Below are 14304 nucleotides of genomic sequence, written 5' to 3'. Positions count from 1 at the left end.
TGTGGGAGGGATGTGAACCATTGGGCATCAGAGGGACAACTATGATAGCCAGCTTCCAGTGTGGCCCCCAATGATCTCTACCTCCAGTATTCACAGCCATCTGTAGTCCCTTCCCCCTTTCCAGCAGGCTTGGTCTGTGTTACCAATTAAATATGGCAGCAGTAAAGTGATGTCACTTTTGAGATTAAGTCATAAAGATATTGCAGCTTCTGTCTTGGTTACTCTGTCTTGTGGATTAATTGCTTTGGGAAGCCAGCTGTCATATCATGAGGATACTCATGCAGCCTTATGGAGAAGTCCATGTTGTGAACAAGTGAGGCTTTTTTCTAACAGACAAAGAGGAATGGAGGACTCTAGTCAGCAGTCCTGTAGATGAGCCAACATCAAAGCAGATTCTCTAGCCATGGTGAAGTCTTCAGGTGACTGCAGTTCTCATGAGAGGCTCTGAGCCAGAGTCATCTAGCTAAGTTGCTCGTGGATTCCTAACCACCAGAAACTGTGAGATACTGTTTGTTTTAAGCTACTTAATTTTGTTATAGAGCAATAGATAGCTAATATAATGCCTAAGTATAAATATAATCTTTCTTCCACATGTCTATGAAAGCCAAATAAAAATGAAGATAAGAGAGGCTGTGTTGTGGGAAGTCAGGGACCCCAAACGGAGGGACCGGCTGAAGCCACGGCAGAAGAACATAAATTGCGAAGATTTCATGGACATTTATTAGTTCCCCAAATTAATACTTTTATAATTCCTTACACCTGTCTTTACTGCAATCTCTGAACATAAATTGTGAAGATTTCATGGACACTTATCACTTCCCCAATCAATACTGTTGTGATTTCCTATGCCTGTCTTTACTTTAATCTCTTAATCCCATCTTCTTCTTAAACTGAGGAGGATGAATGTTGCCTCAGGACCCTGTGATGATTGTGTTAACTGCACAAATTGTTTGTAGAGCATGTGTGTTTGAACAATATGAAATCTGGGCATCTTGAAAAAAGAACAGGATAACAGCGAAGTTCAGGGAACAAGGGAGGTAACCTTGAACTGACTGCCAGTGAGCCCAACGGAACACAGCCATATTTCTCTTCTTTCAAATGCAAATAGGAGAAATATCGCTGAATTCTTTTTCTCAGCAATGAACATCCCTGATAAAGAGAATGCGCCCTGAGGGTAGGTCTATAGATGGCCCCCTTAAGGCGATCGCCTTTTATGGTCAAAACTGAAGGGATGAAATAAGCCCTAGTCTCCTGTAGTGCTTCCAGGCTTATTAGGATGAGGTAATTCCCACCTAATAAATTTTGGTTACACAGGTTGTCCACTCTCAAACCGTGTCTCCTGATAAGATGTTATCGATGACAATGTGTGCCCAAAACTTCATTAGCAATTTTATTTTCGCCCCATTCTGTGGTCCTGTGATCTCGTCCTGCCTCCACTTGCTTTGTGTTATTTTATTACCTTGTGAAGTATGTGATCTCTGTGACCCACACCCTATTCATGCACTCCCTCCCCTTTTGCAAATCTCTAATAAAAACTTGCTGGTTTTACAGCTCAGGGAACATCATGAAACCTGCTGACATGTGATGTTTCCCCCCGGACACCCAGCTTTAAATTTCTCTCTTGTACTCTTTCCCTTTATTTCTCAAACCAGCCGAGATGCCTAGGAAATAGAAAAGAACCCATGTTAACCATCGGCAGCGGGTTCTCCCGATAAGGCTGAGAAAAGTAAATTGTATTTTGGCCTACTTTCTATTTTTCTTTGGTGTTTATTTAGCTTCTCTTAAACCTAGGCCTGTGGGAAAATACTTATTCAGTACCCCTAAGCTAATTTTAAAGAACATAAGAAAGGCAGTTAGCTTCAGTTATAGGGATATATACGTATATCTTTGAACTGGAGGATCTACTTTTGGTAAGACAAATCATAAGATTTTAGCAGAGTCTAGTGTCTCCTTTGCAGAATGGTAGGGAGGCCGCTACCTCTCTTAGGTTGAGATTTAAAGTTACATTTATTATTCTTTTTTTTCAACCTGATATGACTAGTTTAAAGAATGTAAAGTATGATTTGATTTACTTCTTGGTTTTTGTTATGGAAACCAGAGAAATAAGAATGTATTTCTCCTAACTTCTCTTTATTACACTTTCCATCTTATAATCAATTTCAATAACTTTAACAATGAACAGTAAAAATGATAGACTATACAAAGCATTGCCCAAGTGAATCCATCATGGACCTGCGTCTGAGAATGGCTTCCTAAATAGGGGAAATGTGTTTCACACAAAAAGTCCATTTTCTGTTATTGCCTTTTTTTTATTTGGAATATGAGATGCTATATATTTTAAGGTAATCTTAATAGTTTCCTGTCTCTCACTAACAAGAATGACTTGTCATAATGAGCAGTGTAGACACTGTCCATTTGATCCACTCCAGAAAGCTGTCTATTTGATACAAGAGCAAATCACCTCAATTCCTTAGTGGAATGACTGGAGTATACGTGAATAAATGAGACACAGGAATTTAAAAAAAAGGTTCAGTTCTATCAGAAGGAAACAAAGGATTGGAACATTTGGAGGCCTGGTTTAATAAAAAATGTGACAAGACAAAGAATTATATGTGATAACTGTAGAGGGAGGAAGAATCCTCCCTAATATAAAATGTCCATGAAATAGTCGTTTTCTTCTTTAGGAAGGAAGATAATTTTGTAGCTTAAGAAAAATAGTTCTCGGCCGGGCGCGGTGGCTCAAGCCCGTAATCCCAGCACTTTGGGAGGCCGAGACGGGTGGATCACGAGGTCAGGAGATCGAGACCATCTTGGCTAACACGGTGAAACCCTGTCTCTACTAAAAAATACAAAAAAAAAAAACCTAGCCGGGTGAGGTGGCGGGCGCCTGTAGTCCCAGCTACTCGGGAGGCTGAGGCAGGAGAATGGCGTGAACCCGGGAGGCAGAGCTTGCAGTGAGCTGAGATCCGGCCACTGCACTCCAGCCTGGGCGACAGAGCGAGACTCCGTCTCAAAAAAAAAAAAAAAAAGAAAAATTGTTCTCAATTCTTTGAAGTTGGAAGACCTATATTGTAAAATGACTATTTATTTACTTTTACCTCCACCAAAAATAATTCAAATTTTCCGTGCTCTTTATAATTCATCACATTTAAACATCTGGGTAGGAATTTCAGATTCCATTTTGGGGAATGGGCTTGTTTGCAGGGGTGTCTTTTTTTGTTTTTATTTTTGCATGTTTTACTTCAGCCGTAAAGTTTTTGTCTTTTTTTGTTTGTTTGTTTTGAGAGGCAAGATACAGACTCTAAAATGCTCTATTTTTTCCTTTTATAACTATTTACTTTTGTCTCAGAGAATTACACAAAAATGTCATACTGTATTTGACTTTCCAATTTTTTATTAGACTGAAGTGTTTTTGATGAACTATTAATAAAGTTGTTATTCTGTGTTAGGTTTAGGATTCCAGCTGAGGATGAAAGATAAGTTACAACAAATTTTGTGCCCTGTAGTAGCTGGGAAGTAGCAAAGTGATTCTCAAAATGAAATTTCACGATGTCTTGCATTCACCTATGAGGATTTTTTTTTTTTTTTTCCGGTGACAGGGTCTCGCTCTGTTGCCCAGGCTGGAGTGCAGTGGTGTGATCTCAGCTCACTGCAATCTCCACCTCCCAGGTTCTAGCAATTCTCTTGCCTCAGCCTCCCGAGCAGCTGGGACTATAGGTGCATGCTACCACACCCGGCTAAGTTTTTGTATTTTAGTAGAGACGGGGTTTCACTATGTTGCTCAGGCTGGTCTCAAACTCCTGAGCTCAGGCAATCCACCCACCTCGGCCTCCCAAAGAGCTAGGATTACAGGTGTGAGCTATGGCTGAGGACTGTTTAACATGCAGATTCTCAGGCCCCATCCTAATAAGACTGACTCAGAATCTCTGGGGATGGGATTTGAGAATTCACAATGTAATAGGTTCTCTCTGTGATTCTAATGAAAACTAAAGTTTAATTGATCTAGTAAAGGTTGGAGGGCAAAGGAATAAACAATTTACACTGTGACTGGTGCCCAGGCACAACATAAGATATAATAGTAACTTCTAGGAAAGAGCCACTACCTCTACCAAGGGAAATCTAAGTGAAGACTTAATATAGAAGCTGACATTTACGTGGTTTTGAAAATGTGCCTTGGCAAGCAGAGATGGAGGGTGTGGCAGGGGGCATCTCAATGACTCATGTTGTTAATGATATTTCTTTTGTTTTTTTTTTTTTGAGACAGAGTCTCGCTCTGTTGTCCAGGCTGGAGTGCAGTGGCCGGATCTCAGCTCACTGCAAGCTCCGCCTCCCGGGTTTACGCCATTCTCCTGCCTCAGCTTCCTGAGTAGCTGGGACTACAGGCGCCCGCCACCTCGCCCGGCTAGTTTTTTGTATTTTTTAGTAGAGACGGGGTTTCACCGGGTTAGCCAGGATGGTCTCCATCTCCTGACCTCGTGATCCACCTGTCTTGGCCTCCCAAAGTGCTGGGATTACAGGCTTGAGCCACCGCGCCCGGAATGTCAATAATATTTCTACTAAGAGAAATACACAGTGTATACTCACTAGATGCTTTGCCTAGGCAGTTTCTGGCTGAAGCCTTCCTCTTCAGCCTCTATTCTGTGTTCTTCAGGGATTTTGGTGACTTAATTTTCCTTGATGGTTCTACACCAGGTTTTGAGGGATCTTAATGGTTAAGAGGCACTTGAATGTAATAAATATGTATATGTGTACATATATGTAATAAATATGAGTGTACACACACACACACACACACAGGCATACCTCACAGATTTTGCAGATTAGGTTCTAGACCAAACCAATAAAGCAACTATTGCAGTAAAGTAAGTCACACAAATATTTTGCTTTCCCAGTGCATATAAGCATTATGTTTACTGTAGTTCATTAAGTATGCAGTAGCATTATGTCTAGAAAAATAACTAATGCCAGGCACGGTGGCTCAAGCCTGTAATCCCAGCACTTTGGGAGGCTGAGACGGGTGGATCACGAGGTCAGGAGATCAAGACCATCCTGGCTAACACGGTGAAACCCCGTCTCTACTAAAAGTATACAAAAAAACTAGCCAGGCGTGGTGGCAGGCACCTGTAGTCCCAGCTACTCGGGAGGCTGAGGCAGGAGAATGGTGTGAACCCGGGAGGCAGAGCTTGCAGTGAGCTGAGATCCGGCCACTGTACTCCAGCCTGGGCGACAGAGCGAGACTCTGTCTCAAAAAAAAAAAAAAAAGAAAAATAACTTACATACCTTACTGAAAAATACTTTATTGAAACTGAACATGTCGGTACATTCCTGTAGTCCCAAGCCACTCAGGAGGCTAAGGTGGGAGGATCCTTTGAGCCCAGGAGTTCCAGGCCAGCCTGGACAAACATAGGGAGACCTCCATCTCTAAAAAAAGCCCCCAAACTTTATTGCTAAAAAATAATAAGGATCATCTGAGTCTTCAGCATGTTATCTTTTTTCTGGTGGAGGGTCTTACCTCAGTGTGAATGGCTGCTGACTGATAAGGGTGGTGATTGCTGAAGGCTGGGATGGCTGAGGCAATTTCTTGAAATAAAACAAAAATGAAATTTGCTTCCTCGATAGACTCTTCCTTTCATGAAAGATTTCTCTGTGGCATGTGATGTTGTTTGCTAGCATTTTACCCACAGTAGACCTTCGTTCAATACTGGAGTCAATCCTCTCCAACCACTGCTTTATCAACTAAGTTGATGTAGTATTCTAAATCCTTTCTTATTATTCACAGTTAATCTCAGTATTCACGCCATCTTGACTGGAGTAGATTTCATCTCAAGAAACCACTTTCTTTGCTCATTCATAAGAAGCAACTCCTCATACCTCCAAGTTTTATCATGAGATTGCAGCAGTTCAGTCACATCTGCAGGCCCCACTTCTAACTGTAGTTCTCTTGCTATTTCCACCACATCTCTAGTGACCTCCTCCACTGGTCATGAACCCCTCAAAATCATCCCTGAGGGTTGGAATCAACTTCTTCCAAACTCCTGTTAATGTTGGACTCTTCCCATGAATCATGAATATTCTTAATTGCATCTAGAATGGTGAACCTTTTTCAGAAGCTTTTCAATTTACTTTTCCCAGATATATTAGATAAATGACTATCTATGGCAGCTATAGCCATATATATATATACACACACACATATATATATATATATATATATTTTTAAGATAGCGTCTCATTTGTGGCCCAAGCTGGAGTTCACTGGCACAGTCATACCTCCCTGTAATTTTGAACTCCTGGGCCCAAGGGATCCTACATCTCCCTTCCTGAGTAGCTAGGACTACAGGCACACACCACCACACCTGGCTAATTATTCTATTTTTTGTAGAGATGGGGTGCCACTATGTTGCCCAGGCTGGTCTTGAACTCTTGGCCTCAAGTGATCCTCCTGCCTCAGCCTCCCAAAGTGCTGGGATTACAGGTGCGACCCACCATGGCCAGCCATGAAATATATTTTTAAAATAAGACTTGAAAGTTGAAACTACTCCTTGATCCATGGGCAGCAGAATGGATGTTGTACTAACAGATATGAAAACATTAATCTTCTTATATATTTCCATCAGAGCTCTTGGGTGACCAGGTGCACTGTCAATAAGCAGCAATATTTTGAAAGGCATCTTTTTTTCTGAGCAGTAGATCTCAACAGTGGGCTTAAAATACTCGGCAAATCATTCTATAAACAGATGTGCTGTCGTCCAGGCTTTGTCGTTCCACTTAGAGAGCACAGGCAGAGTAGATTTATCATAATCCTTAAGGGCCCTAGGATTTTCAGAACAGTAAATGAGCATTGGCTTCAACTTAAAGTCAGCAGCTGAAATAGTTCCTAACAAGAGAGTCAGCCTCTCCTTTGAAGCTTTGAAGCCAGCCATTGACTTCTACTCTCTAGCTACAAAAGTCCTAGATGGCATTGTTTTCCAGTAAGTGTTGTTTCATCTACATTGAAACTCTTTGTTTAGTATAGCCACCTTCATCAGATATCTTAGATAGATTTTTTTTTTTTTTGAGATGGAGTCTCACTCTGTCGCCCAGGCTGGAGTACAGTGGTGCTATCTTGGCTCACTGCAAGCTCCGCATCCCGGGTTCATGCCATTCTCCTGCCTCAGCCTCCTGAGTAGCTGGGACTACAAGCGCCAGCCACGGCTGGCCACCATGCCCAGCTAAATTTTTTTATTTTTATTTTTTTTAGTAGAGACAGGGTTTCACCGTGTTAGCCAGGATGGTCTCTATCTCCTGACCTCGTGATCCGTCCGCCTCATCCTCCCAAAGTGCTGGGATTACAGGCATGAGCCACCGTGCCTGGCTTTAGCTAGATCTTTTTGATAACTTGCTGCAGCTTCTTCACCAGCATTTGCTGCTTCACCTTACACTTTTATGTTCTGGAGATGGCTTCTTTCCTTAAACATCATGAACCAACCTCTGCTAACTTCCAACTTTTCTTCTGCAGCTTCCTTACCTCTCAGCGTTTGTAGACTTGAAGAGAGTTAGGGCCTTGCACTTGATTAGGCTTTGGCTTAAGGGAATGTTATGTCTGGTTTCATCTTCCATCCAGAACATGAAAACATTCTTTACCAGCAATAAGTCTCCTTCGCTTTCTTATCATTCGCATGTTCACTGGAGTAGCATTTTTAGTTTCCTTCAAGGACTTTTCCTTTGCATTCACTACCTGGCTGTTTGGTGCAAGAGCCCTAGCTTTTGGTCTGTCTTGGCTTTCAATATGCCTTCCTCACTAAGCTTAAACATTTCTTGCTTTTTGATTTAAAGTGAGAGACACGTGATTCTTTTACTGGAACACTCAGAGGCCATTGTAGGGTTATTAATTGGCTTAATGTCAATATTGTTGTGTCTCAAGTAATGGGGAGGCCCAAGAGAGGGAGAGATATGGGGGGAAGGTATGGTTGGTAGAGCAGTCAGAATGCACACATTTATGGATTACAGTCGCTGTCTTATATGGGTGCTGTTTGTGCTGCCCCAAAGTAATTATAATAGTAACTTCAAAGATCACTATAACATATATAATAATAATAATGAAAAAGTTTGAAATATTGTGAGAATCACCAAAATGTGACACAGACATGAAGTGAGCACATGCTTTTGGAAAAATGGCGCCCATAGATTTGGTTGATGCAGGCTTGCCACAAACCTTCAATTTGTTAAAAAATGTAGTATCTGGGAAGCACAAAGATGTATGCCCGTTAAAGGTTTTAAAGAAGCCATTTTTTTTTAAGAGAAAACTTTTAAGAAGCTTTACACATAGCAGACAATAAGTATTTGTTGACTAAATGGTCAAGTTGGAGTGAGCAGATTTTATAATTTTATTCTACTAATCACCACCAGCAATTTTATTTTTGATGCTTGTAGATGGACGGTGGTGACTATGTCTATTAGGCCTTCTGATTTTTTGTTTTGTTTTGTTTTTTTCCTGCCAAAGGACAGTGCTTAGAACTTCCCATTCTTCCTTATAGTGGGGAAAATCTGTCACCCCAAGGATATGAATTAGGTAGAAAAGTAATGTAAGAGCCAATCACAACGCGCGCTGCGGGGCGGCTCCAGACTGGCTTCTCCGGGACGACTGGCGGAAGATGAGACTTCGTTACCTCCGTTCAATCGGACAAAGAAGGCCATAATAGTTTTGGACAATAGAAAATTCCCTGTGGGTTAAACTGCGGTGGGACTGACTGTTACGCAGAAGGCGTAATTGGAAAACTTCTATACATTGTGTATCACGGATACATTATTTTCTGGAATCCTGGAGAAACGATCAGCAGCTGTGGTGGCACCAGTACCAAAAATGGCTGTAAGGCGCTTCGGACGCTGGATCAGGTGACGCAGCCTCAGTCCGCCCACTTCCCACCAGCGGCTCCTCCTCCTGCTTCCCGGCGTAGCGGTGGGCGTGGCTTGCCCGGAGGCTCTTTCTTCTGGGGCCGGGAAAACCGAGGAATACACATGCGCAGTTGGACCCCTCAGGCCCTTCGTGTCCCTTCCTACCCATCTCCCCGCCCCGACCCTCTGGGCGGGGCTGGGCCGACAGTCCAGCTGCTGCTTGCTGGAGATTCAGTGACTTCCTTGTTGTGAGCCCTGGCCCGCCAGTGTCCCGACTTGTAGCCCCGCTGTTTTTATCCGGGCCGCTAGCCTGAGTCTAGGTCGCAGCCGCAGCCCCAACCCGTCGGTCACCTTTTCAGCGCAGGTTCTTTCCCCGCACGCCCTGCGCTCCCTAACATGCCCAACCCCAGCAGCACCTCCTCTCCATACCCCCTCCCTGAGGAAATTAGGAACCTGTTGGCAGGTAAAGAGCGGGAAGGCGGCGGTAATGCTGTTGGGGCGGGGGCGAGGGAACGGTAAGCCGGTGGGGACAGAAGCACTCAGAGCCCTTATCCTCCATCCGCACGCTCCCTACGTCTTCTAGCCAGTGGGGTTGGCACAGGGAGGAGAGAAGAAGGGTTGTTTCGTCTCAGAAAGGGAGTGGGCGTGTGTGTTGAAATTTGGTGCGGGGATGGTGGCGAAGCCCTTTTTGGTGGTCTACACAAATGAGATCAGGACGTTTCTATGTGCATTGTGAAGACTCTGTGTGTGTGTGTGTGTGTGTGACAGAGGAGGGCGGGGGAGGAAGAGTGGTAGAGGGAGAGAATGATAATGAATGCTGCGTGAGCAGGCAGAAGGGAGCAGAAGTCAAAGAAGTAGTTCTTGGGTGGTCTGGCCAATGGAGGTAGAGGATGTAGAGATGCAAAGAGATGTCAGAGCCACAGGTGTTAGGGGTTATGGGGTGAAAGAGTTTGTCATTTCTAAAACTCCTATTTTTCTTAAACATTCAGCTCACTCACGTTTACAACTTTTGAAGAAGGTCTGGTTCTCAAATGGCCACTTGTCCCCAGCCTCAGTAATATATTAAAGCAAAAAAGGAAGGATATGTTAAAGTTCTACTTCCTGTGTGACATGATGAAAGTACTTCATGTTTGCACCCTTATCTTCCCTTTTTCAGTTTTACATTACCATTTATAGGAACTTGTTTTAGGAGCTAAAAACGTGGTTCTTCAGTAGCATTATGAATCCACTACTAGTTCATTAATTTTCTGGATATGGAGGTGTGTATGTTCACTAAGAACCAATAAAAATTTGTATTTCTGTACAAGTTAGAAAATATATCTTTTTAAGGTAGCACAAATCTTGCCTATCTTAATGTTCTGGAATTTCAACCATCATTTATTTTGTCTTGTGTACGTCAGAATTCTGGAAACTGAATTTCGATTTTTAGTTTTAGATTCTATAAAATATTTATCTTTCAGTATTGTTCATGAATAGATTACAGATTGCTTATTATAACTCTTAAAAAGCAACATCATCTAAAATGTGACATTTGAAATAGTAGGTTACTCCTATAGCAATGTGAGTCCAAATCTCCTAATATGCTGTTATTCAATTTTGGTGCTTGGCATTATTAATGTGGTAGGGAAATGAAAACTAAGTGTATGAATGTAGACTTATGTTTGTATGATTACGGTACAGTATGTTGAATGCATTTGTGGTGGGATAGCCTTTCACTCTAAGAAATGCTTGTTGTCATTAAAGGGTACCACTAAGGGAAATAGTTAAAGAAGTCTAAAGACTGACTTCAGGCAGCTTTATTACATCTGCGTGACTACTGATTTTGTTTTACTACACTTAACATTTTTTGTTGTTACAGTGCTGGAATTGTTTATTTAGAATATTATTGTAATAACCAGTGCAGAAAAGTGTTTATCATTATTCCAAAAATAGATGAAACAATTTTCAGGATATTCTATGTCTGTATTTTTGAATTTAAGAACTAACATATAGACCTCTAGGTGCACGTTTTAAAGCTTGGCAACTCCCATAGTGCAGTTTGTTATTTGGATCCATAATCATACATCACAGATAATATGATATGTAGGTCATGAGAACCTTTATTCTCTTATTCCCATAGATCACAGGTATTTCATGTGGCCCTTATTTGTGTAATTTAAAAACTCAAAATTACATCTTTAAATTATCTGCCAATGCTAATTTCTGATATATTTCTGCCCTCTCTCTTTAGTCAGGTAATATACTAGCATAACGTCTGAAATTAAAGTCATTTTATTGACATTTTCACTATTTTATATTATTAAAGCAAATCACATATTAAAACACATGAAGTATTAAAAACAAATATTACAATTAAAACTTTTGGAATTAGAAACTTAAATTACACTTTATTTTCAGAGGATATTTTCAAGAAGTATGGAAGTGAGCTGAGGTGTATTTATATTTAAAGAAATTTAACAAATCAGTGTTTTTCGGGTTTTTAAAAAACTTATTTGGAAAATTGTTAACATCTTATGTTTGACTGTAGTTAAAATCTTTTTTGAGGTAGAGAAGGCTTCAAGAATAGATGCTGTCAGCAGTTATTTCACATATTTCATCTAAAAATATTGTTGGCATTGTACATGATTCTTTTCATAATTCAAGTTTATTGGGTAAGAGTATATGAGTAGATTTAGAGTAACTAACATTATAGAAGCATTTATATTGGTTTGAATATTAGAGATATTGCTGGCTTATTTAGCATATTTCTTTGAAACTAAGGAGATATTGGTAATGTTGTTGTAGTTAACAGTTGAGTGCTCTTAGAATGTATGGTACTATGCTAGAATTCCAAGGTAGAGAAGATAAGGAACTAAACTTTTCAGGGGTTTAAAGTCCTTTGTTTTCAGAAAGAAGAATATAAAATCAAAAGATAATGACTGTTAAAAATAATGTTGTTTAGATGTATCTGTTTGTGTTCCATATGCCTATTATCTAAATCATTATATGTCATATGTATTGTTTGAAATTTCACCTGCTTAAAAGGGAAGGTACTCAAGTGTATTCTTATTTATTGTTTTTCTTTATTTTTCTGATTATGGCAGTTCTATGCTATACTTTCAACATTTGTTCCCTCTCCCTTCCTTCCCCTATAAAAAACATTCCATAGAAATGTAAAAAAAAAGGTTATTATTGTTAACTCACATGTGTTGTGTAAAGATACCATTGAAAAAGTGGCTATCTAGTTTGATTTTTAGTTATATTTTCTGTGGAGTCAGTCTTGAAGACCTATGCTTTTTATAAAATGTTGATTATTCTTCTGGTTATATGAACAGAAAAGGACTTACAGAATTTCGTTATTGAAAGCAAATTTTGAGCTGCCATATGCATTACAGGCAACCTTTGATTTTTTTCTTTTCTACAACAATGGAAGAACAGGTTTAGCCTGGATAATTGAAATCAAAGGACAATCCCAAATCTTGTCCATTTAATCTTCTCTCACATCCAAATATTTTGACTAGGACTAGCAGCAAGAATAATCTTGATTTATGTGATTTTTTTTTCTCTAGGCAGGCAAGAAAGTAAGAGGAACTAGAACCACTTCCCTCCAGCCTCCTTTATTTGTTTAATCACCCTTTAAATAATGGTTTTTTAGTGACTTGCAATCAGATATTCTCATTCATCCTCATTCATTTGTTTTAGGACAACAAATTTTAAAAGGAAAGCTCTAAGAAGATGTTATTTTCTGTTTACTAAATTAGCAAATGAAACCATTGTTAAAAGAGGAAAATAGTGATTGTTAGTGCTCTGAAAAATGAAACCAAACCAAACAAACAATAAATAAAGTGGTTATATAGTTTCTGCAAAGTGATCTTGAGGTTTTGTTCACATGGCAGTCTTGATTAGAAATACCACATTTTCCCTACTGGGAATTTTTAGAACATTAAAAATGTTTTTCCCACACACTATGTGTGAAGATAATCAGTATGTTTAGGGGACATTGATTATCTTCACACATTGATTATAATGTATGATTTTTTTTCACACAATATTATTTAGGGCATATAATCAGTCCCCTAAAGGGATTCCTGTAGGGGCACTAGGTGAAGAGTGCAATTTATTTGAAATAGAGGCAGAATTTTTTCAATGCTGAGTATATTACGGTTTGATTTCCACCTTTCCAAAGTTCCATTTATAATTTGGTCAACATTTTGGTTTTATTTTTCCTATGAGAATTATTTATGGTATATCTAGTGTCTCATAACTTCCTTCTGGGACATTGGCTGAGTATGTAAAGGGAAGAGTGCCACCTACTGAGTCACCAGTAGTCACCTACCTCCTTAGCACCTGGATTTTCCTATGGAGCAAGAACAAGCCTCCCCCATCTGGGCAGCAATCACTAAAGAGCATAGAGTTGATATGAGAACATTTAATCTCAAAATGAAATCTATTGTACCTCCAAGATACTCTTTTCTGGAAATAGGAATATATGTAAATTAAGGGACTAGAAGTTTATAGAGATTTTTTGTATGGGTTAAATAATACAGATGAATTAAGATGTGGTGTTAGGAAAGTTATTTGCCTATTTCAAGTATATAATGTCCTACTTTGTCTTGGGAGGAGATCTTTTGGCATGGCTGTCCATTAAAAGTATTTTCATCTCATTACTATATAAGGCTCTTGATATTATGTACAGTTTTTATAGCTACCCAATCCAAATTATCATTGGTTTTCTTCAAAAATAAGAATCTAAACATATTAAAAAGTTAGCATTATATGAAAAATTTGCAAATGGGCTTATTGCTCCTGTTACCAGCGTTAAAGTATTACTAGAAAGAAGGTAGACACAACAGCGTAGGAAAAGCTGCTGGTGATTTGAAACACAGTTGTCTCTCATAAATTTCAGATTAAGTGTCATATATGGGTGATAAAAGTGGCATAGGCTAGATTTTATATACTCATTATTCACTTAGTTTGTCTTTTTCAATTAAAGCTAAGTCTATCTTTTTCATTCCACTGAGTTTACATTTCTTTTTCAATCACATTCTGAACACATTACAATAGATGCTGCCTAAAAGTGAATATAGTGTAAATCTCAGACTAATGTGTTATTCACTGTGGCTTCTTTGAAAATGTGTGGTAAAAAGATTTTGATTATTGTAAGATGCTATTTATCAAGAGTCATCTTTCAGCAGTTGAAAGATGTTCAGCCCTACCTTTAAACAGCCCAGCTTTCTTTTTTTTTTTTTTTTTTGAGATGGAGTCTCGCTGTGTCTCCCAGACTGGAGTGCAGTGGCGCGATCTCCCAGCTTTCTATCAAAATATATCATTTAGCTTCCCAAAGTCAATTTTGGAAATTTTGACCAATGATTGGATTGTAAGACTCTGGTATGTTTTACCCACTGTACCATGAGAGCTCTTGTGCCAGTTCATGTCACCTTTTCCATATTT

The 14304-nt window shown here is 39.6% G+C and overlaps 1 protein-coding gene across 3 annotated transcripts in view; it reads left to right on the top strand.

Annotated features, from left to right (window-relative positions):
- Positions 1–258: 258 nt before the first annotated feature.
- The window catches only part of SKAP2 (src kinase associated phosphoprotein 2), a 209691-nt gene continuing 195645 nt past the window's right edge, over positions 259–14304 (top strand). For 2 of the 3 annotated variants that reach the window (XM_021935941.2, XM_021935942.2), the window contains exon 1: positions 8358–9337. In XM_021935941.2, coding sequence (XP_021791633.1) covers positions 9271–9337 — 67 coding nt within the window. In that variant the 5' untranslated portion in view covers positions 8358–9270. Of the gene's footprint in view, positions 499–8357; positions 9338–14304 lie in introns of those variants that run through there. The other variant, XM_021935945.2, reaches the window with a different exon arrangement.

Source organism: Papio anubis, chromosome 4, assembly GCF_008728515.1.
Source record: "Papio anubis isolate 15944 chromosome 4, Panubis1.0, whole genome shotgun sequence".
Classification (NCBI taxonomy): domain Eukaryota; kingdom Metazoa; phylum Chordata; class Mammalia; order Primates; family Cercopithecidae; genus Papio; species Papio anubis.
The sequence above is the reverse complement of the archived record's forward strand: the minus strand, read 5'-3'. Positions and strand labels throughout refer to the sequence as shown.